We start from the raw sequence: 24690 nt of genomic DNA, 5'->3' as shown, positions 1-24690 counted from the left end.
TAGGGAATAAGCTTTTTTCATGGATATCTACTGAAAAATGTCATAAAAAGAGGACGCTAGGATCACGAAATACTCCTTTAAGTGGTCAACAATACTCACTTTTCCCTTACTGTACTGTACTGCTGGTTGATGTATTGATCAATGGTCCTTAATAACCTGCTGCAGGTGATGACAGTGTCCATATAATCGATGTTGACCAGCTTTAAATAAGCTTTTCTCATTGTTGATGTTGCCATTTGTAATACATGAATGATCATAGCTGCACTGTAATCATCATACTGTAATGATCATAGGTGTACTGTATTTCAGGCAGGGTTGCCAAACCCGTGATTCGTAAGTGGGATTATACCACAGAATTAAAACCAGAGAACACAGACTTGACACGCCATCTTGATACATGCATGGGGCAAAATTTGGGGGTATTCGGTTTCACTCGGAATGCGCTTGAGGCAATCCTAGACGTATTTGATAAACGCACTTGATGGGATGTGCACTCGATACGTAAACGTTTCATATGAGATGCAGAATTGTTTTCCACATAGCTGACAGCGCTATTGTATGTGGTGGTATAGGGAGTCCAGGTTCTCTGGTTTTAATTCTGTGGATTATACTCAATATGTGACTATAGTATATCTCAATTCAATCAAGTTGAGAGTAATGCCATGTTGTATTTCGCAGTGGCAGATTTGAATCATGCATGCTAATCTAACCCCGCAGGCGTATACACACGTATAGAAGCGCAATTTGATTGAACGCTGGCGATGTAACCACGTAAACGCATCAATTAGAATCTGCCACTCCGAAATCTAACATGTTGTTACTCTCAACTTGAGGTAAGACACACTATATTTACCCTATGTTTCATATATGTGTCAACAAAATTCTCTTCCGAGAAGAGATTTAAAACTAATAAGTTAGTACCGGTAATTACTATTTTTATGTTGTGTTAAATGTGCCTCAAGATCAGTTTGTATTTTCAGTCATTTGTAAGTTTATAGTCAACATTTTTATGATTGATACTTAGCACAGATCTGTCCTCTTGCTACCAACAGGAGGTTATCTATACAAATACATGCAAAAGAGTGCATGGGGGGGGGTTGAGGTTACGCTTTTCATGCATGATTGCGCTTTTACGTCACAATAAAGCAGGATGATTTGATAAAGCATTATGCATTCATGAAGTCATGGATTTGAAAGTGGTTTGCACATACAACATGCACTTTGAGTAGAGCCTCGTGAACATGAACTGCATACTTTGGAAATACTTTGACCATCTTAGCTTTAATACTACGATCAGCTCGTAATAGGCAAGTATTATTTTGTTTTTGTTGCTGCCCCAACTCACAAAGTTTTTTTGTACGAGCTGTGTGTACGCCATTCTATATCAATTCATGATGTTAGGAGTCCCGCCTACTACGAGCTGATCATAGTGTAGATGGGTGACACTGTGTGTTACTGTCCATAGCCTTGTCAAGAATGGATTAAGGAAACGCATGCTCAGCTTTGAATGCGATCACTGTCCTATTCCTAATGATAATGCAACCTGTGGTTTAGTCTAGATTAATTCTTTGGAACGCATATGGTTGCTGCTCCTTTTCTCTTGTTCATACCATAGAGGTTAGATCAGGGGAGTACAGACTATGCCATGTATGCAGCATTCGATATTCCTGGTGTAGCAGAGCAAAATGCTCCACCTTGTGGACAACATGCTACACAAATTTCAGCTTGTATAGCAATTTTTTACAATGTATACAAGAATATCACCTAAATAATAACATTTTCGCTAAAAATTGCTACACAAGTTTTTCAAAGCAGATCAAACACTGCATGTATGTGCGTCATGGAGAGGAAATAGTGTAGGCGAACTAATATAATATTTCTCAATGGGTTATCTGTTATCTATTTCTGTGGTACCTTTAGGCGAGACCAAATTTTCTTATAGGCAGCAACCAACATGTAAAGTGATGTATTGCAGTTTAGGACAAAAATGTTTTACAAACTAGAAATTACCATCATAATATGGTAACATTGTTTTATATTTTTGTGATAATTGTACAAATAGCACATGCTAATATGTATAAAACATATATCGCCAACGTAATTATGTAATACTGTAGATTGAATGAATGTGATCATGTGCTCAGTTTTCATGCTGGAAATGATGAAATAAATTGAGTTCAAAATGTACGATGCAAATTGCAATGGTGTCATTATGTTATGTCTACTTTTGATGCATAGTATTTTACTATTACTAAAGTAATACAAATGAACAAAAAACAAACAAAAAATAGAAAATGAAAGATTATCGCTGCATGCCACTGAAAGACCCAGTGGTACTTGGTGCAAAATGACCATAACAGGAATGTGCCCCAAAGCAAACATGGGTCATATCAGGGGCTTAGTCAAGTTAAATGGCACCCAGGGCTAGGATATAGAATGGTGCCCTCTTCTGCTGGAGTCCAAAAATATTGCAAATAATAGATCTTACAATATGCAAATGTTTTATGCATACAAATATTTGCATAAATAATACTAATTTGGTCATAATCAAGGTGAATTTTAAACGGTCTCATAATGTCATTGAAATCCACCTAAAAGATTGGACGGAGTAGTGGATCAATTAATTTATGGCCATACAAAATTGAATTGGCTTGGCGCCCTATATTGCATGGGGCCCTTGCCCTTGCCACATACAGTTGCATTTTCAGCCATTGAGAGACAATGGTCCCTCTTTTTCAAGATCTGTTTTGATATGGATGGGTCATTTTGGCAAAATCTGCAAAATATTGTGGCAAAAGTTCTAAAACCCTGGCAACGGGCCTAGCATTTTGACTTATGGTATAGCAATACATCCATATTTCATAGAACATTTGTACAGCGATGGGTCCATTTTCATATTCCCTACCCAAATCAAATTTGAATAGTTTTAAATTACCCAAAGCCCCTGATCCCCCCCCCCCAAACACCCCCCCCCCCCCAAAGATCCTACCCCATCCCCACAAACACCCACATACACTTTCACCCAGTCAAAACTTAGTACTGAAACATAATTGAAAAACATTTTCAACTGTGTTTAGGCCCCCCCCCCCCACCACCACCACCATGATGCCGCAGTTATAGTTTTAGTTTCATACTAAAATGAAATTCCAGATTGTAGAAATTGTGGAATTCAAATTGATGGGGCTTTTTTTTCAGGAAGAACCTCGGAATTCGCATTTTTGAGTGCAATCAAAATCATTAAATATTTCCCAATATGCAAACATGGGTTAGGTCCCGGAGTTTAGGGTAACTTGGGGTTAATTATAACCCCAAGTTACCCTAATAATGAAAATTATTTGCAGTAGCGTGCCCCACCTGACAAAATAAAATAAAGGATAAAAGTGCCCCTCTGACAACAAGTGAAACTAGAAAACCGGGAAGGAAGAAAAAAGGGCAAAGGGGCCCATTCCCAACTAAATCCATCCCGACCATAGGCCAAAATGTGTAAAGTAATAAAATTGTTACAACCGGCTAATTTCTGCTCCCTGCCACAGGAGCCTGCCATGCCCTGCCGTTTTTCCTTTAGTGCGCCCTCACTTTTTAATGAATTGGAATTTTAGCAAATTATTGAATACAAGTATCATACCTGCAGTGATAATGCCTACTGGTTGCGGCATAACTCCCCGCCCCTCATGAGAAATCTTTACCCCTGATAGATTTTCCTAGAGCCCCCCCCAATAATCTGAGGTAAAATTCATAATTTTCGGGTAAAATTCATAATTTTCGGGTAAAATTCATAAATTTTCGGGTAAAATTCATAATTTTAGGGTAAAATTCATAAATTTTAGGGTAAAATTCATAATTTTAGGGTCAGATTCATAATTTTAAGGTAAAATTCATAATTTAAGGGTATAATTCAAAATGTAAGGTACAATTCATGTAAAAATGTATGCATTTCAAAAGCTTTCAAAAGAGGATACCCCTCCCGCACCCACCCCTTCAACGTTTGGCGCCTCGGAGGAGGCCAAAATTTTGCCCCCCCCCAATATTCAAAATCTTCCGGAGCCTCTGATTTTTATGGTTTTTGGCCCCCTTGAAAGTCGCCTTGCCACCCAGCTCCACCCCTCTCTGAAAAAAAAAAGTTATGGCTAACCATTTAGGCTTTAATATGGGCACGGTTTTCTTTAATTCCGATAGTGTTTTTATAATAAAGCCAATTAAGAGCTAGGAGATTGAGCTACCGGGGGGGGGGGCGTGTTTGAAGGTACACGGGGATGTGCCACGGTTTTAAAGGGTAGGCCTGGGGTAGGCTACCTTTTCCGGGACCTTTTCAGTGATTATTTTGGTATAGCCTATCGATGGATGTGTTTTCAGTGAAGACCAATGCGCCCAATTGGGCGTATTTGGGCAAAAAGTGCCCTTAAAAGTGTCCAATTAGGGCAGATTTGTGTACTTTTCGTGAAAATTGGTACTGCTGATAGCTTGTAAAAAAGTAGATATATAGGCCTAAGTCAGCATCCGGAAGTCTGTGTGGCACATCCCCGGAAGTTTTTAAGACCCCCCCAGTTACTTCAACCCGAGTTGAAGCATGCTCCAGGCAGTATCAGGACTGCTAGTTGAAGCACGCGTCAGTTCTCAGGACTTCAAGCTGAAGCATGCACTAGTTCCCTCAGGACTGCGAGTTGAAGCACACCGAGTTGAAGGATGAGTTCCCTCAGGACGCCGAGTTGAAGCATGCTCCAGTTCTCTCAGGACTTGAGCTGCACGCCGAGTTGAAGGATGCTCCTGAGTCAGAAACAAGCTTCAGTTCCTTGGGACGGCAAAGCATGTTCCAGGCAGTATCAGGACTGCTAGTTGAAGCATGTGTCAGTTCTCAGGACTTCGAGCTGAAGCATGCACCAGTTCCCTCAGGACTCTGAGTTGAAGCCTTACACCTGTTCTCTCAGGACTCCGAGTTGAAGCATCTACACAGTTCTCTCCGGATCCCGAGTTGAAGCATTCCGTTCTCTGGACTCCGAGTTGAAGCATGCTCCAGTTCCCTCAAGACTCTGAGTTGAAGCATAAACCACTTCTCCTATGATTCCAAGTTGAAGAGCATGCACTAGTTCTACTTCGAGTTGAAGCATACGCCAGTTCTCTCAGGACTCCGAGTTGAAGCTGAGACTAGTTGGTTTGCTTGTCTCAGGTTGAAGCATGCATCACTTCTCTCAGGACTCCGAATTGATGCATGATCCAAACGTTTTTACATTGGAGAACTACTTAAATCCTGATAAATGTCAAGCTATCCACGTCTGTTACATGAGAAATCCACCTCCACGTTCTGACCTTAATATTGGTAACACTTCTCTGAAGTATGTTCATCATGCCAAAGTTCTTGGTATTACATCCAGGCGGATCTCTAATGGGATACTCAAGTTAATCATATTTGCAAAAATGCCAACAAAAGATTGTTTATTCTTAGTAAGTTAACACGTTTTGGTTTCAACACCACTGAATTGATCACCATTTATTCCTGTTATGTTCGCCCTCTCCTGGAATATGCCGATGTCATCTGGCATTCTTCTCTTACTGTCAAGCAATCCTTGATGATTGAACGTATCCAGAAGAGGGCCTGCAAGATTATATTATTAGGTTATAACAAGTACATTTCTTACAAACATGCTCTCAGTACTTGCAACTTGGAACCCCTTTCCACTAGGAGGGAAAGCCATTGCCTTACATTTGCTCAGTCGCTTCCTTCTTCGCACTAGCGGGCTTCTCCCTCGTAGAAGGAAGGAGGTCCATGGTAGGAGTCTTAGGAATGATGATGAATTTACCAGGCTGACAATGCGCACTGAAAGATTCGCCAACAGCCCGGTGCCCTACTATATCCAGCTTCTCAATAAGTAGGTTATCTCGCCTCTGGTTTAGTCCTCTTCCCCCTCAGACTCCTACCAAAGTTGTTGTTTGGTTGCTCACATTTTGATATCTCATCTTGGTCTGTTTTGAATAATATTGTATTTATGTATATTTATATTTATTTATGTATTTTTGTTTTACGGTACACAATTCAGCCTTTGGCTGCCATGTATTTGTTTAATAAAACCTAAACCTAACCTTAAAACTCGCGCATTATTCAGTAATTATATTCTAATAAAAATAGGTATACAAAAGATATTTTTTGTCGAGCCATGATAGGTTTATGATAATGAAAACGAGTACCTTCAAATTGGAGTGGAAGAATGCTGTACGATTTCCATCAAATTTTAATTTTGTTGTTCTTTACTCAAAATGCTGAAATGTAATTATTTCAAAGCTCTAAAGAATTTTGATTTAAATGAAGTGAGACGGAAATAAAATTTACTCTCAGAAGAGAAACTTTAAAAAAATGGATTACAGGACTCCTCCAAAATTTTTTACATGTTTAGTCTTCTTTTTTGCTCCTCACCCCACCCCACCCCACCCCACCCATCTCATTGGCAATCCACCACAGCACATTATACTCCTCTTTGATGAGGAATATTAAAATAGGATCTTTATTCTTTAGTTCTCCATCATTGCTTTATTTATATTAGTTCTTACTAATAATAGTTAGGCACCCAACTGGGGGATAAAAATCATAATAATATTAAATATAAATCGAATTATGACTGACGTTTATACGCGTCAATGACTTTTGTCAATTAACCAATATTTGGGCGAGATTTTGGTACTAAGAAGTTTAGCAACACTGCGCCACCCCGGTCAGCCGTAGCGCCGTACAATCGCTCGGCATATATCAACAGTACATCAGTACACCAATTGGTACGTAAATACAGTAGTGGTGTGTGCAGGTATTACAGTTCGGAAATACCGGCGAAATTTATTACCAACTCAATGAAGTCGCCGGAATTTCGCTGTACCAGAAGAAGAAGCACCTTTTACTGATGATATACAGATAGATATAACTTTTGTGGAATTTATTTGAAAATTACTTTTCTTGAATATCGCACTGTACGCCGTCGTCAACATCAACAACGATGCCGAGCTTCCTAGGCGAAGTTACGGGCCTTTGGTGCCTGGTTTTGGTACTACTGTGCATGGTCAACTATGGAACCTACACGACCCATGCAGTACGAATAACTCGTTCAAACTTCAAAAGTTGCTCAGAAAAACCTCTTGAACTTCGCGAAGAAATGGCTAATATCGTTTTATCTGGATACATTGGCCGAGTGATGCGGGAACCAAGGAAAATGATGTATGATTGCGAAGTTGAAGTTGTTCGTGTTTTTAAAGGACAGACCACTTTGGAAAATGAAGTCGAACCGGCCATGTCGGGAAATAAACTGAAAATTGGTGGTTTTGGTGACCCAATGATTTGCGACAATGTTGTCCATCCTGGAGATACCAGAGTTATGTTGCTAAATAAGGATCCTGGAAGCGGGCAGCTAAAGCTTAATTCTAGTCTTATAAGGATTACTTTAGGGAATTTAGACCGTGCTGAAGCCGCAGTATCAGGTAAAATATTTTTAGATTATTTTTTGTCAGTGTTTGTTTGTTTGTTTTCCTTTTGTAAACATCTATAATCTATAAAAATAGATTATTGTGTTATGTGGAAAATGTGAAGTGGACGAATTGCCAATTATAGTTTAGGGGTCAATAATGTCAAATTGATATCAAATTAAATTCAGCACACTCTTCAACATCAGTAGGCCTACTGCTATAGCACTACACATTTTGAGAATTATCACACCAACGTGCAATTCAGCACACCTGTTCAATGAATTGAATTGGACCCCAAAATTCTGGCATTGATAATTACCGTAACCACTCGGGTATAAGCCCACCCCCCTAGATGGCAGATTTCACTTCAAAAATGGGGGTGGGCTTATAACCGGGGAAGGGCTAGTGCTTGAATTTAAAAATAAGAACAATTATCCCCCATTTGTCATTTGTATATGCCCACTGTACCAGTAATTTCAATCATCTATGTCAATTTCTTAAAATTAGAAGTGTGGAATGTTAATTATCAACTGATATTTTTTTTTTTTTTTTCTTAAATATGAGAGCAAAGCATTGATTTGATTTAAGAACTTGGCCAAAATTTAGTACTGGGCTTATACCTGAGTGCACCCTTGTTCCCAGAATGTTTTGAAAAATAGGGGTGGGCTTATAGCCGAAGGTGGGCTTATACCCGGGTGGTTACGGTAATTGCACCAAATGTCAATGAATACTGATATTCTGAGCCCTGGAATTTCCCCTCCCCCTCACCAAACCCACATAACTGGAGCTGGAGTGGGTGGTTTATGAACTGATTCTGTTCAGGTGACTTGCTGTTCAGCCTCTGGAACTTTATCACATAAAATGATCCTGAATTCTTAAGGGGGTACTACACCCCTGCCCAATTTTGTGCCTATTTTTGCACTTTTCTCAAAAATTTTAGCACATTGGTGACAAGTAAGATATGTATATTATAGGGGCAAGGACTACAACTACTGCACTGGAAATTTTATTTCAGCACAGACAACAGTTGTGGAGTTAGAGTCAAAAATGAGGGAAAACCAATATTTGATCAATAAATCAATAACTACTTGCCTTGAGTCGCTGAATTTTCAGTGCAGTAGTTGTAGTCCTTGCCCCTATAATATACATATCTTACTTATCACCAATGCACTATAATTTTTGAGAAAAATGCAAAAATAGGCACAAAATTGGCCAGGGGTGTAGTACCCCCTTAATGATCCTGAATGACCATACACATACACATGATCACAATGACAGCTTGCATGTACAACAGGTTTTTTCCCAATTGAAAAAAAAGATGATTTTTTTTAGGGCATGTTATTGTACCGGTACTAATGTATTCCTACATTTTATATTTATTTATTTATCAGGAGAAGTTTTGGTTTGTTCACAATGTTTGCTTTGTGTATAAACAATAATTAGCAATTGAGCAACATAATAATAATATGCTAATTGGTGCTATTTAAACTTCGGCCTACACCTAATTTGGGAAGTCCCAGAATAAATATATAGGGTTTTATAGGCCTATATTAAATTCTGGCATACATGTACAGTACCTTTTACTGATATGATTATAAAGTGGCCAGATTTTCTGTCCAAGGTCCATGCTATTTATTCTATACATTCTACCATTGAAATTCAACAAGAAATCAGGATGTGTGGTATAGGCACATTGCTATTGTGTAGCATGCATTCCTTGTATCAAATCTTTGAGCGTTTAGCCAACCATGGCAAAAATCTTGGTAATTTTATAAAAAGGGAGAATAAAAAGTTGGGTTTTAGCTTTCTGGCCACTCTAAAATGATTCAGGTCTTTACAGTATTAAAGAGAATTTAGGCTATTAATTTCATAATCATGAGAACTAATCCCGGGAACTAATTCCTTTTTACCTGCCCTGTTTACAAAGCATTGCTCACATACATTGTCAGAGAAGAGTTCCAAAAATTTGCATATTTGGTACATTTGCAATTCCCTCTGCATGTTTTAAAGTGCTGCATGACTGCTACGGTAAAAGCTTGAAGTTGAGGATGAAACGCATCTTTCTGGAGATAATTGATATGAAATTTAGAAACAAAACCTCTTGTATACAGTTCAAACTATTGAGCAATATTTGTTTTCATTTTACACAATTAAAGGTGGATTTCGTGTTCCTAGCATCCTCTTTATTATGAAATTTTTCAGTAGATATCCAAAATTTCAGTTGATTTTGATTTTGCGTAACTTGCGAGTTATGCATGATGTGTATTGCATTGCTCCTGTTGTAATTTTGTTCTGGTATACCAGAACGGAATTCAAATTTGACGATATTTTTGCTAAACAAATTAATCTGCAAGAAATATTTGGTACTATTTTTGAGAAAAGTGGGGGATGAGGCTGTGGATCACGAAATGCCCTTTTGAGAGCTTTTGAGTGACTGAAAATTGACAAATAAAAAATGGCATTCTCATTTGAGTCATTGCTGCTATTGCATTCATGTGTAAATGAAATGAATTAAAATGTAGATTACATTATTGAAGCTCTAATAATCCTGATAGAAAATGACTAGTGCAGTCAAGAGACTGGAGAATTTTTTTTTTTTTTTTTAAGATCCTGCAACATTTCAAAAACTTATTGATGATTTGTGGAGTGATTCTTGGAAAGCGAAAGCAAAAATAGATTTTATTGCAACCAAATTTTGGACCAATGCAACCACACATACCACACTTGCATGAATTTTGATTGTTGATTCATTGTATTTGTTTAAAGGAGGAAGGTCTAATTTCACTCATGTGCTTTTCACCATGGTTGAATGATCTTTCCCCCTACTCTACAACTCTGAAGTTTGAAACTGGTATTTTAATCCCTTTTTGTATTTTTACCATTCGGCCAAAAATGTGGAATTATGACATTCTGGCTTACAAATTTTCACTAGAAAGAATTTTTTGGATATCTACAAGTACAACAATGTAATTCTATTTTTTTCATGGTATAAGGGTTGAAATATTGCAAAATGCATTTTGGTGTGCGGTTCCGTAGTGTGTGTTTTTTTTACTGAGGTGTGCGGTTCCGTAGTACTAGTGTGTGTTTTTTTACTGAGTGATATGGGTCTAAAGATGAAGGAGATTTTGGCAATTGACCGAGTCACATTAATGTAAAACATTCAAGTTATGGAGCATGTGCACTTAAAGGGGCATTTCGTGATCCACAGCCTCATCCCCCCACTTTTCCCAAAAAAAGTTGAGATTTTTATATCACTGGAATACTCTGGCTAGATAAAGTTTATGTACAAAATATTTCTTGCAGATAAATTAATTCGTTTAGCAAAGATATCGCGAAATTACAACGTATTGTCTATGGAGCCGTGTAATACACATACACATAATCATGCATAACTCGCAAACGCAAAATCGGAATCAACTGAAATTTTGGGAATATGGTCTTTTCGTGGATATGTACTGAAAAATGTCATAAAGAGGATGCTAGGATCACGAAATACTCCTTTAAACATGACATTACTCATCTACTAAATCAAACATTATCATTTCATGTCGTCAGGTGCAAATAAATGTCGTCTATTCATGACTAATTATGATAAATGCTCCTAATCTGAGCTATTATTTTAAAGATGGTTACTTGTGGATCGGGTGATATCTTAAAACCAGGGCATTTCTTGGAACAGGCGTAATAATTGCAGACATCCCAAATTATGGACATCTAATGATCAAACATGTCTGTCTACATGCTGGAAAGGTGGTCTGATGTAAAAGACAAAAAATATGACCTACTTAAATTGTTTAAAAATCACACCATGACATGCATGCATGCAAACATTTGGTGAAATTACATAATTTACATGTCAGGCTCACTAAGGCTGTACAAAAAAGGATGTCTGATTTTGGCTCATGTGCAGGGACTGCCTTTTGAGAGGAGTGAGAGCAATAATTCCTCTACAGCTCTTCTTTGCATAAATTGCAAGAGCGATTTATAGCTCCTCTAGGCTCTAGATGACTCATTAAATTCTTTGTAAAATTATGCTTTAATGGCCACAGGTGCAGACAGCTCTTCTGAAGCTCTTCTTGAAGAGACCAGAAGAGCATTCTACAGCTCTTTTCTCATTTTCAAAATGCAGCCCCTGCATGTGCAATGTGCATGGTATGCTTGATGAATACATTGTAGTCCATTCAAAGTATCAAAGACAATTTATCAGATGAACCTTTCACCTACTACCAAGCTGAGACAACTTTGGCTGGACTATCAAATAACACAACCTTGAAAAGAAGAAAGATTAACCTAGACAAGATAACACTCCCCAATTATCTTGAGACTCATCCCTGATCTTGCTTCTGTTCTTTCTCATTTTACAAAGAGCAACAAAATAAAAGTTCACATTCTGATACATGTTCATGTTGTAAGTTTGTCAGTCAGTACTTTAGGGGAATTATACGTTTTATTCATAGTATTCGCCATACTTTTTTGGATGGGAGGGGGAGATTTGAAAACAAATTCTTCAACTGTGAATTATCAGCAGAATGATAATTATTATTTTACCCATGTCTGGAAAATGGCTATTTCCTAGGAACTGAACATGCACACAAATTTGACAGCTGCAACTGGCAATAATTTTCCTGGAACATGTTCATGATGGCAAGTTCCCTACTTTTTCAAGGTACTTTTTTCCATCCTAATAGAAGTAGAAATTTTTTCTAGAAAGCTATAATAATACATTAACATCTCTAGCTTCATGATCAGAGAAGATGGGAATTAGCTTCATATTAATCAGAGAAGATGAGAATTAAGAGTTCTTCTCATCTTCTCCACATCTAGATACGTACTACATCTATACAGTAGGTCTTGGAAAATTGGGTCAATAGTCACTTGGTATAAAACTGTTTATTTTAATATTTTATGGAGATAAAGTAGAAATGTCATCTCTAATCATGTTTTACGTTTGTGGTTTTGGTGACAACATGCAATGTGTGTTGAACTTGTTCTCAAATAAGATTATCCTTACACAAGTAGAAATGTGTGGGAAATAAAACTTTTGTTTAGTTGTTTGCAGGCTGCATTGTGTGGTTTGCCCACTTGAAAAACAAAAAACTTAGACACCTACTCAACCATTCATGTGATGCTGTTTACTTACAATTGATTATTGATCATGAATGATTATTGTTGTTTATTGAATTCCCGGATTGAATTAGCACATGTACAAATTGTACATGTACTACATACACATAGAAGCTGTGTTTGAAACAGAGGAGACAGGAAACAGAACCCCAGTCAGAATTCATACCTCCCAGATGCCCTGAAAACGCTATTGAAATGAAGAAAATTTCCAATTTTTGTGGCAATTTTGCACAAATTTCACTTTGCCCCTCCCCACTGGAAAAATAACATGTTGCTGTATTAATAAATTAAACTGAATTTAGTCCAATTAGCCTTTTAGAGATATGGCGGACACAATAGGATGGCGCTGCACTGCACAAAGTGGGTAAAGTCTTTTGAATTTGCCAGGTTTTTACCCCGGATTGAAGACCAAGTTGCAAACAAATTCTCAGGCAGCAAAAGTTCTACACTGTGTATCTTTTAAAAGCCCATTCCCAGATAAGTATTTTGCAAGTTTAAATTTAAATGAAAAAAATATACCAATTCCTGTCATCAAAATAACAAAATATCCAAGGTTAAATTTTTTTAGCTCCGCACTTTGATTTCTCTGTGCAAAATTTGTTCATGAATATTGTTTGCATCAAGTTTTTTGGACAAGGAATGTATTTCCAGAACCTGTTCTTTCGTATTGAAGACAATCAAATTAATCAATTGAATCTTAGATGTTCAGGCCTCCAATTTATCACCCATATTTAATTGTGGCATGTGTTAATCTTAACTGTCCGATAAGATATTTCACCCTTATCAAGACCGATTTGTTTGGTAACACAGCAACATAGGTATTAGGACACCTCTTCAATTTAGAAGTCTAGGTCTCTGCATGTAGTTAATATCGCAGAACGGGTGTGTTTGTAGAAGATGGTATATCTCGCTATCAGGCCTATAGGTAAATTGTGTCGTCAGTGGGCTGTTTGCGAAGCATCCCTATGTGACCCTTGCCCTCCTGGTATACCAGTAGACTCGGTAGTCCTGTGGTCGCTTTGCACAGTATGAATGGTATTAACTTGCTAAGATATATGCCCGGGCAGCCAGAATTGTAACCAGGCTAGGAAAGATTCTACATATTAAGACTTGATATATTAGATTTATAAGGTTGCGCATTTTTGTGTTGTGTAATGTTTGGAGGGTAGTTTTCTGTTGACGTGTGCTGCAAAAGTGCAAAGTGGACAATGTTGAAAATGGGATATTTTCCATTTTTATGCCAAAAAAACTCATCGTAATGACATTGTACTATATACATGCTAGTAGTGGTAATTTGTTCTCCTTCTCCTCCCCTACATGAGCATTGACCCCTGACACCCCAACGCCACACATAATTTTTGTGTGATATCCCTCCATTCACATGCCTTCCACACACATGCACATTACCCCCTCCCAGTCCCCACACTACCAATTATGCATTTTAAGTTTGTATGAACATTTCTTAACATGTTGGAATCCTTCCTCCCTCTATAAATAAAAAGTAAAAGTTATGTATCGGATAAAAATATTAGTACCATTCTACCTCCACATATTATACACCATGACAATAGGACAAATTTACTATTGAAACAGGTCATTGCAAAGTAGAGAAAATATTTAGCCTTGGTATTTATTTAAAAATATAAGGTAAAACTAGACACACCAACTGTAGAGTTTGATTGTAATGCAGCAGTGAAGCATTTTAAATTTAATCTGTATGGGAAAACAAACAGTGCTTTTTTGGGGGGGTAAATTGTCCCTTGCACGTATATCGGCCATTTCAACTTTCTAAAAAAATATGTGTTGATGAGGACAGATGGTTTATGTAGCTCACTATGGACGCAGTAGTCATTGAGTATTAAAATCGGAGATCTGACTAAATCAGTACATATTTTTTTGGAATGAAAAATGTGTATTTTTTGTAAATTTCAAAAATATCATTTTGAACTAAGTGTAAAGTTGATGGTATTAGTAAATAAGTTTGGCACAATATTTACAAATTCAGACCAGACCAATAGCACCTTCATTTTGTACCACAGACAGGGTGTACAGTGGACGGTAGAGCCCACCTCAGGCACCACTCATTTTTGGAGCCCACCACTCGGCTGCCATTATGGCATTGGAGCCCCGGATTGGAGCCCACCACTCAGAGTCCCAAATTGCACAATTTTGTTGAATAAGTCAAGAATTTGATCAATTTTGACAACAAATTGCCAAATTATATGAAAGATTTTCATCAAATGCCACCCAGCACTTAAAATATCCTAGCTACAACCATGGCCACAGAACTATAGAGGAAATGAAATCGGGTAATTTTGCTCCTGATGTACTTCAAACCAGCATGTTCTATGATTGTTGAACACATACTTACAGCTCTTGTCAAATGACGGAAATAGTTTTGGAGTAGTTTGCACATTGATTTTCTGTATAGTGTTTAGATTGGTGATTTTGGTCAAATGTTAAACAAAAACCAGGTTGGAAAAGAATGTAGGGAATTATTGTACTCTGAGAGCTCCTGATGAACTCTTATACTGACCATGCTGACTGGTGTCTGATTTTTAAAACAACCAGTTGATTTCAATTACCGGTATTAGCGAGATGTAACTAACTGATTAATTAGTCAACTTAATTGCAGGTAGAATTAGATGTGGGAAAAGTTGATTAAATTTTAATTAGTGGATGACACTGCTGCATCACTCATCCACTAATTTAAGACAAGTTTTACGTTGAGAGAGAAAATTTGTTTGGCCATGTTGCATTCTCGCGGTCAGGCTGACGTCACACAGAGGAAAAGGCCTTATAAAACCAGGGTGCTTTATATGTGCAGTTCCCCTTCCTCGAACTGGTGGTTGCTATGCATGCGCGCGCTTGTGCAAAAGGGACGATGTTCCCGGATGTCCGACCAAGAGAACGTTGTAAGAAAAAAACTGACATGTCATGAAAAATGCAAGAGTTGAAGCATGATCTCTACCCTGGCACATGCAAGAGGCTTTTTAATAATTTAGCAATGTTGCATGAGCGCATAGAGACTAGAATAGGCCTACTGAAGGTTAGGTTCAAGTTCTAGGTCACTTGCCATTTTGTGTCCTGTAATTTAATAATACGGTAAAATACTTTAGAAGGAAAGTTGATTGGTCATTTAAACACAGGTGAATGGAAATTGATCACTTTCAACTATTTTTCCATCGCATCCAATCCATTTCTGAATTCATATACAACATAAAGGAAAGTTTATTGAGAAATATTTGAGTGGTTTTATTAAATTTATATTTAAATACACAAAATAATAATCATAGAACTAGCAATTACCAATAATTCAATATAAATACTGGCGTTTGATTCAACTTAAGTCGCCAAGTCGTGTCCTGTCAGTTAGGAATGCAGGCTTGCACTTGTGAAAAGACCTGTCTTCCAAGTTCCATTAGTGTTGAAACTATTGAACAGGGCCATTGACAAATGTACAAAAGGGTTTAAATTGTTAAGAGGGTGAGTGAGTTTAGGCCATTTGGATCTGGTCGTGCGCAAACCGATTTTAGGTTGCTAATTGTGTGGGTTGGCCAGCTGGGTGAGTGTTTTAGGGAAAATGGTTTCTAATCAAATTATAGCGATCATAATAATTTTTTAATTTCAAAACTATTTTTGTGAAATTGCAAGATATAGGGGCCTAAATGCTTGAACGTTTTTTGAGTTAAAATTTTTAGTTTCCTTTATGAGGTTGAAATTGACCATGTATCAACAGTGGCCTGGGAAAATAATCAAATTGTGAAATATGAAGTCATTATTAATTAATGATGAGGAGTACAATTACAAGAAAATATGTATGGCTACGCTCTCATAGCCGTACATTTGTTGTCTCATATCCCTGTTTATACCATGGGTGTCACAGGGCTTAGTGGCTAAAATGTGTCCAGAATAGGCTGATTTTGTGTGTTTGGGCATAAAACCTGTTGAGATTGAGTCTCCCATGCCCCCTCTCCCACCATCCACCTGCATTGATATCGTATCACAAACATGGCTAAATCATGATTGCACTTTTAGTTACAAAGTACATTGTACACGAAGAGCATGTATGTACATTCAGTCATCCACTATCATGTTGAAAATTAAGTCCTGGATGTGGGCCCCTAAATGACTCAATAAATCCCGAGCATAATCATCATCAGTATAGAGCTGAGATATTGCCATCAGTGAGGTTGCCAAGCAGTCATTCATTGTGCATCCTCCTGGTGCACCTGTTCACCAGGAGGCCCAAGTTCAACCACATCTTGAATGCCATCTGCAGATGTCAGTGCACTGCCATACAGTGCCTTACCACAGCACATTTGGGATACTTTAGTAAGATGCATCACTCCTCAGAAAATAACAAAATGACACTGCTTCCGTTATCCCCCCCCCCCAAATCATGGTTAGAGCCTATTAACCAAATGTTAACAATGATGGTGCTATTTATCTTAAATCTTGTTTAGACACCTGTACACTGGTATTAAAACCTCAGACTGAGGATCAAATCCCCGCATAACAAATAGCAAGGAAATTGTTTAAAAACTTTTATCATGAAAGAAAAGAAACCCGCAAATTTGTTTTTTATGTACTTTGATGGTGATATTATTGAATCATTTGAATTTGAATGCAAATTGAAGTTTAAATATATATTTTGAAGTACTTTAAATATAAATATATATTGCAAACTTTGGGCAAGCCATGATGATAAAGTGATATTGAAAATGTAATGAGATACTTGAACATGTGTTGTTTTGCAGACTGTAGTGAGCAAACCATTGTATTTTAATTAAGTTACCTGTTGATCAAAATGTTTACTTCATTAGTTCATAGAGTGTGTGGCCTTGTTTTCTCCCTAATTATAGATGAGGTGACATGTGTTTACATTTGATACGCCCTCTGTTGGTCTGTGATCAAAACTGTCAGGCAAAAAACGCTATATAGTTTACATGGAAGAAGTTAATTTTTATTCATTAACTTTGGTTTCAAAGCAAATAATACAAAAAATGGTATCAATCTTGTTTATAAATGCATCAAGCTATATACATAATATCACACAAAACTTCAAAGGTTTTTAAAAGTTGAGTTTTAAAGAGATTTATGTGGTCTGTCATAGACACTTATGTGTTATTTTGCCTGACTTAAAACAACAGAGGGCAGTCTGAATGTAAACATGTGACATCATAGGTCACCTCATCTATAGTATCATCATTCTATTCTATCTCCTTTCAAAAATAACATCATGCTTTGTAATGAACGTTTGCACAGTATTTTTTGTGGACATTGAGAGCACATCAGACATATCAAATTGAATTCTGATTTCTGAATACGAGGAATGGCCTTCTGATATCAAATAATTTGTATACATTTAAATTTGCGGTATAATACACATTCGTATTCAGAATGCAATTCGATATGTCTGATGTGCTCTAGTTTAATGTCCCACAAAAAATACTGTCCAAATGTTCATACCCCATCCCTTAATTAATAGCTTGGCATTAGTAATTTGCATGAGCCCGGTTCCATTAGGATCTGAGTGTGTTTCTGCGATAAAACAACAAGATAAATGAACATATAAACTGCAGGCTTAAATCAGGCTTTGCCGTATGAAATTTGCAGGCGAGCTTTTAATCGCTCTCCTCCTTGAGTGCTACAGGAGAGCACTACGAGAGCATTTTTACTGTATTATATATCATGTGGTTATTAATGTTACACCCTGTACATCAAAGGTAGGCAAGCAATAAAAAGCTCTCCTCAGCTTTATTTGAGGGGAGTGAAGGGAGCAATCACTCTAGCTCTCCTCAAACGGCAAAGCCTGCTTAAATGCCTGATAAATGACGCAAAATGAAACTAAGCTTCCAATATTGTGTTCTCTGTCAACCTAACCTATAAATGTAACACTCTTGTAATGGACTTGTCTTGGGTATTACATCAGTCCAGACTTACGCTGGATGCAATGAGTTGAATACTAATGTTACCAAACCCACCCAGGGTTGTGAATATCAGTGATCAGACATGCTTACGTTCGTTTACCCACACCCTGACAACGGATACGGGCATAAAATGACCAGGTTTTATTGTCAAGACAGGTCCAGTTCTGTTGGACCGGATATTATGTACGCTACTGCCTCGGTTGGTCAGTGTACCAGGATTGTGTTTTTATCAAACACGATAGGGAGGGATACTATTTGAATTGCAAGTTCGGTCAAATACAGGGCTACCCTTAGAAACCAAAATATTTCCTGTGTCAATCCAAGAGAAGCTATCTTACACTTCCCATAATGCATTTCTCCCATTCCAATTTCCTATACTGATTTCTTGCGGGTCGATGGTGACAAAATGGACTTCAATTGACAGAGCACATCCAGATCTTGCAAAATATGTTTGTTTCTGGACTATCAACCCATGTTTGGGCAGTATATTCTCAAAATGAAAAACAAAATGGGATTCAGTACAATGGAAGTGTCATTTGAATTTTGATGTAATGATGTGATGTATCATGTTGCAAAGGATTCTGGGAGGGATAAGGTGTAGATCTTCTCTGTGTCAATGCAGAGGCAGCGAGTTCTTATGCAAACTGGGCTAATGTCCGATGCTGATGAAAATAGCCTGGATGTATGCTTATGTGATTTAGGAATCATTATTCAAGTCAGGTTTATGTTGAAACTTTGGATGAAGCCAGTTTATAGAATGGTTGATGGATGAAAAAATGTTGGTGTATGCACCTATTGGAAAGTCATTATGAAGTCAATAATGGTTTATAAATCTGTTGATATTTTGGCTTTTCCTACAATGCTGCGATTGTGTGAGGAAGCTTGAGATGGTTTGATATGGGGGCTGGAAGTGCTGACTCTATTAAAATGATATTCAAATAAAATGGTCAATATTAATAAAAATAGGAAAGGCTCATAAGTCATAATATAAAATTTGAAGTAGATATTTTGGATTTCCTACAATGCTGGGATTGTGTGAGGAAGCTAGAGATGGTTTGATATGGGGGCTGGAGGTGCTGACTCTATTAAAATGATATATAAAAAGTAGAAAATTTTAAAGAGCTTGTAGTGGACCTTTTTAATGAGTGGGCCCGGTGAGTGGGTGCCTGTATTTTATTTCAATAATTAACATACACATAACAATACAAATATCCCACCTGCACACATACACAAGCAACCTGCTCCCCCACCCCTCAAGAAAGACTAAAAAAATTAAAGCTGGCATAGCACATGTAACCCCACATATGTATTAAACTTGAATATGGGCATGATGTCAGAAACCAATGGCTGCACTTGTCTGTAGAGGATGACATTATTCTGACAAGAAGACATAATTTGCAAGCAATTATGCAAGATTTAACCCTATGAATTAAGTGCGGTAAGCTTATGATGCCACCACACATGTACAGAATTAAATAGAGCCCTGACCTACAAAATATGGACTAGCTGATAGCCTGATACTCAATTTCATAATATTTAAGGCATTTATTGATCGGAAGTGACCATTGATTTGATTAGAGATATTCAATTCAGGTATTCACAGCTAAAGCTACAAGGACACCTGAATATAATCAAACATATGATTGCAAAGTTGTCATTTCATTGATTGGTTGATAGCATTGATTCGGCTTAAAGATGTCCCACTGTAATCTGTATTGGTGTGTACATGTATGTCAAAAACAAAATGGGGGTAAAAAAGGGGTTGAACTTGTTGGTGTTGGTAGCTCATGATGTATTGATTATAGATGGGCTTACTAAAATATCAATGAAGAGAATGAATTGAATTATAAAGAAAGCCCAACTTCTTTAGAAAGAGGCGGTCAACTAGAGGCATGAAAATGTGGCTGCGATTTTGAGACATAAATTTACACACACCGTGTCAGTGGTCACCCATGTTACAGGCATATTCCTCTAAGTTCTATTGTCTACCAACACTATTTGGGCTTGGAAGGATTTGAAAAATCTTTTGAAAATAAAAATGTCAGTGCATGAAGGCACAACACAAAACGCTTCCATAGAAGTTATACAACCATCCAAGCAGCCCTGTTTGACAACAAAGATCAATTTAATTTAAAACACAATTATAAATTCAAGATTTGATTGGCAACCAGGTGCCACCAATTTGTGCAAATGCCAATTTCTTAGTACTTAGTACTAGGTAGGTTGGTTTCCCATGCCATGCCAGGCCAAGCCAGACCAAAAAGCCGCCAAAAAGTGGTCATTTACCATGCATGGCTTCTGGTTTTTAGACCTGATGTCATGACCGTTTTAGGGTCACATAACATAAAGTACAAGTTTGCCAAATTTTAATAAAAATCTCTATGCTTTTGATAAAAAAACTTTCAAAAATTCCAATACTTACATAATACTTGCTTGGTTGCTATTGGTTTCAGAGTAATGTTATGGTTATGTTTAATTGAGTGAGAGGTATTTGGTCTACCATATTTAGAGCAGTCTTTGAATGAAAGGTCTATTTGGGGTTGAATTAAAAGTCAAATTATGGGGGTATTGTTGGCATAATAATAATGAAGTAAAAATGGGCAAATTCCACCTGTGAAATTAAGTGTGACAGCCTTTATGATTTACGAAAATGATTTAAATTGGCACTTGTTGGAGGAAAGTTTAGTCTGTTGTATACAGACAGGCTCTATGGGCTTGATATTTCAGTTGCTGCATGGTGATGCAATAAATTTGATCAATGCAAATCCACTTTTACATGTTTTCCCTCTTCATGCATGCAGCACTTCTAGTATTAAGGTGGTAATACTGGTATATAAGGATATTTCTGGAAATTAGGAAATGCTCTGATGAGCACGTTTTAAACAGACTAATTGAGTAGGGTAAAGTACACAGATCAATATGCCTTTTGTTTGAAGCAAATCGGACATACAGTTTACATAATGCATCAATTTATATTTTCTGTGTATCTTATTGTTTGTAATAATCAATGTAGTTAATAAGCTAAAATGACTGAAAAGACTCATTAATATGTAATTTTTACCAATATTTTGATTATTGATATAAACAATAAGATACCGGTTTAAAGAAAATATAAATTGATATATTTTTGAAAACCGTATGTCTGATATGTTTCAAGCAATAATAAGTGTTCTTTGCTCTAGATTCAATTAATCTGTGTACTTTAAAACATGTCTCACTTCCAAAATGCCTCAAATACCACCTTAAGAGCCACACACACAAGCCATCTTGAAGCATTTGGCCTTATAAGCTCCTTTATATAGGGCCAGCGGCCCACTCACGCTTTGCGCTAACAATTTACAGGCGTTATGCGATCACCAGTTCTACACCTCTCGATGTATTTAATTAATGGCATTTCATTAACGGTAGCCATGGCGTAGTAAACGATGGAATGCGATCTACTCCCTTATCTCTCATGGGACCGTTAATAAAATCAATCTAACTGTAATGCAGTCAGCTTATATTGAACATGTTATCTAACTAAGTTATAAGTGTGTGAAGGGAATCCACTAGAATATTGCTGATGATAATCACGGTGCGTAGATTTAGTACTACCACGATATCAAACCTACTAATCAATACCAGTGATAATGAGGTTTTTGCCCGGAAATTGATGCAAATTGGAGGGTTACTAGGACGATCAATCTTGGTCGGACACAGGTTTGAATGGCTGGAGTTTGGCTTCAGTTGTGACCCCTCTTAAATAGTTTTGACATTTGTCTATGTCCGCACTTCCGGAGATGAGTAATTTAATTACAGGTCTTAATTTTCAGAATATATTTCATCTTCAACTAAAGATAAACACGGAGGTAGCTTAATATAGGCAAACTGGCATATAAAATTGAGGGTTATATAGGCCACGGTGGTGGTGGTGGGGGGGGGGATAATATCAAATGACAAGTTTGAACCCTGTTTCCAGCCTTCACAGCAAAATGTCAAATGTCCATCCATTTCCCAGTGTACCTTTAAAACTACAGAGCTAATTCACAACTCAAAGGTAGAAATGTCATCACTAAAATGCAATTTACTACAGGTAGAAATGTCAGGCGGTCATTTGGTCCTTGTCCGCTATGCTGGACATTACTAGGCGTTGAGTAGGTGGTAGGTCAGTAAGTGGCCAAAGTGGGCTATCTTTCTATCTGTATAAATATAGATAAGAGGACATAGATAGGTCTTGCATGTATGCTCACTCCCTCGCAGCAAAAACACATTATGCAATTACTTTGAAAGCTTACTATATACATTCGCAAGGGAAGCCAGGACTATTCCGGGAGGTTGCAGTCATGTGGGCAGAAATGAATAAAACTAAAAAGCTAGAGGCTTGATGTTGGCCCAGTGATGGCATGGCATGTTATTTATTGTTGTGGACTACAAGTATACCTCTCGTTAGATTTGCAATTTATACCTGAATATGTGTTGGTGATGTTTTAATTTGATCCTTGGCTTGCCATTTATCTTTTAATAAAACATGGGGGAAGATATACGCAGGACACTGACAATAAAGAGGAAATATGCTAGCTTTTGGATCAGTCAGCGAGTAGAAATTAATTCCTACCCACTTCCTTAACATTATTTAAAGATGCAATTTCGCTTCTTTGTGGAATGATGGGACCCCAGTGCTAAGAGAAGAGAGGGCAAGCTGGAGGGAGGGGGATAGGGGTCGGTGCTCCAAGAGTGGGTGTCAGATGTCTTGATACTGGTTTGGGTGGAGTTGTGCAGCTAAAAGTGTGCCCTTTTTTAAAAAAAAAAAAAAAAACACCCAAAAACCACCAAAACAATGCTGTAAGTTTGACATGATTTCTTTTCAAATCAAACCTTTTTTTCCAGAAAAAGTTTTCAAATGAACAGTAAGGATTTTAAAAATAAAGAAAATATAGGAAAATGCCCCGTTTCTAAACTTGAGTCTTAAATTTCAGCACCCAACTAGTACAAAAATGTACTAATATACTGTGGGCCGATCTAAAAGGCCTGAATTGCTACCCTTTTATTGGCCTTGCATCCGCCCGCACTCACCTTTCCACATTAAATTGAATAATAAGATTTTGTAAATTAGTAAATTTTCTTCATGAATCAAATCAGTGGCTGATTTTCTCATCCTAGTCCAGCACACATGTATGGCTTCAATAGCAACATCGTTAACCGCTAAATGAACTCATTGTTCAATTCTTAATCAAATTGATCTCTCAATTTCATTGTGTAATTAGATGAATCCCATTGTTTGTTCTCGGCAAATCAACCATTGAACTTCATTGCATCAACCTCATCTCCAGTGGACCAGTGCACAAAGTTCAGTTTAATACTGTATAAAGTTAAAAAGTTTTAAAACTTCACATTTCAACAGTAAATTCTCACCTGAACTCCATTGAGCAACGTTTTAAATTACTGGATATTTTTGCAAGGGACTTTTATCATATCATGACAAATCCAAATACCAGTTAAAATAATAAAGTTATTAGTACAATTCTTAAAATTTATAAAATATTAACCACATTTTCTAGATATTTTTCAAAATCTTTTCAAAATGTCTGATCTTTATTCTAACAAGCTGTCTATAATTGACAGATACACATGGGAATGCATTTCAAATGACTGGAAACAAACTTTTGTGCGGGCTTTTGTGGTATCAGTTGAGCAAGACTTGAAGTTTGTGGCGAATTTTCTTGTTGAAATCCATGGAATTTGATGATTTTAAGGTTACACAAAGAAACGTATAAAAAACGTATAAAAGACGTATAAAGTTGTTCTCTAAAACCGCGTTTTCTCAGCAATCAAATATCGCAGTGAGTCAAATGTTGGTGCATGGATGTATCTTTACAATTTTTTTGTGTGTTTATAAAAAAATTTAGAATCCGTTTGAAAATCCTTCGTTTAAATCATTTTTACGCACCATGTTCACAAGATCAAAAACACGTTCCATGCAGTTTTTTTCAAATGTTCGCTCCGTATAAAACCACGCCGAGTGATTGTTTTCTCCTTTTTTGTATTGTATTACAAATCGATTAAAGAAATAATGTTGCCATGGGGAAGAACCAAATACAGTACCGATTAAATTTAAAAAGCCCGTTTTTGGGGAACATTTTCGAGAATCTTGTCTGAGAAAAAACTGTTTTGTGAAATTATCGATATCTTGATAACGGAGCGTTAATTTAGACAT

General features: G+C 37.1%; 1 protein-coding gene across 1 annotated transcript in view; it reads left to right on the top strand.

Annotated features, from left to right (window-relative positions):
- Positions 1-6739: 6739 nt before the first annotated feature.
- The window catches only part of LOC140157844 (agrin-like), a 338313-nt gene continuing 320362 nt past the window's right edge, over positions 6740-24690 (top strand). Inside the window, 1 exon segment of the mRNA XM_072181092.1 lies at positions 6740-7455. Within this exon segment, the coding sequence (XP_072037193.1) occupies positions 6978-7455 (478 nt within the window). The 5' untranslated portion in view covers positions 6740-6977.

The sequence above is a fragment of the Amphiura filiformis genome, chromosome 7 (genome assembly GCF_039555335.1).
Source record: "Amphiura filiformis chromosome 7, Afil_fr2py, whole genome shotgun sequence".
NCBI lineage: Eukaryota > Metazoa > Echinodermata > Ophiuroidea > Amphilepidida > Amphiuridae > Amphiura > Amphiura filiformis.
The sequence above is the reverse complement of the archived record's forward strand: the minus strand, read 5'-3'. Positions and strand labels throughout refer to the sequence as shown.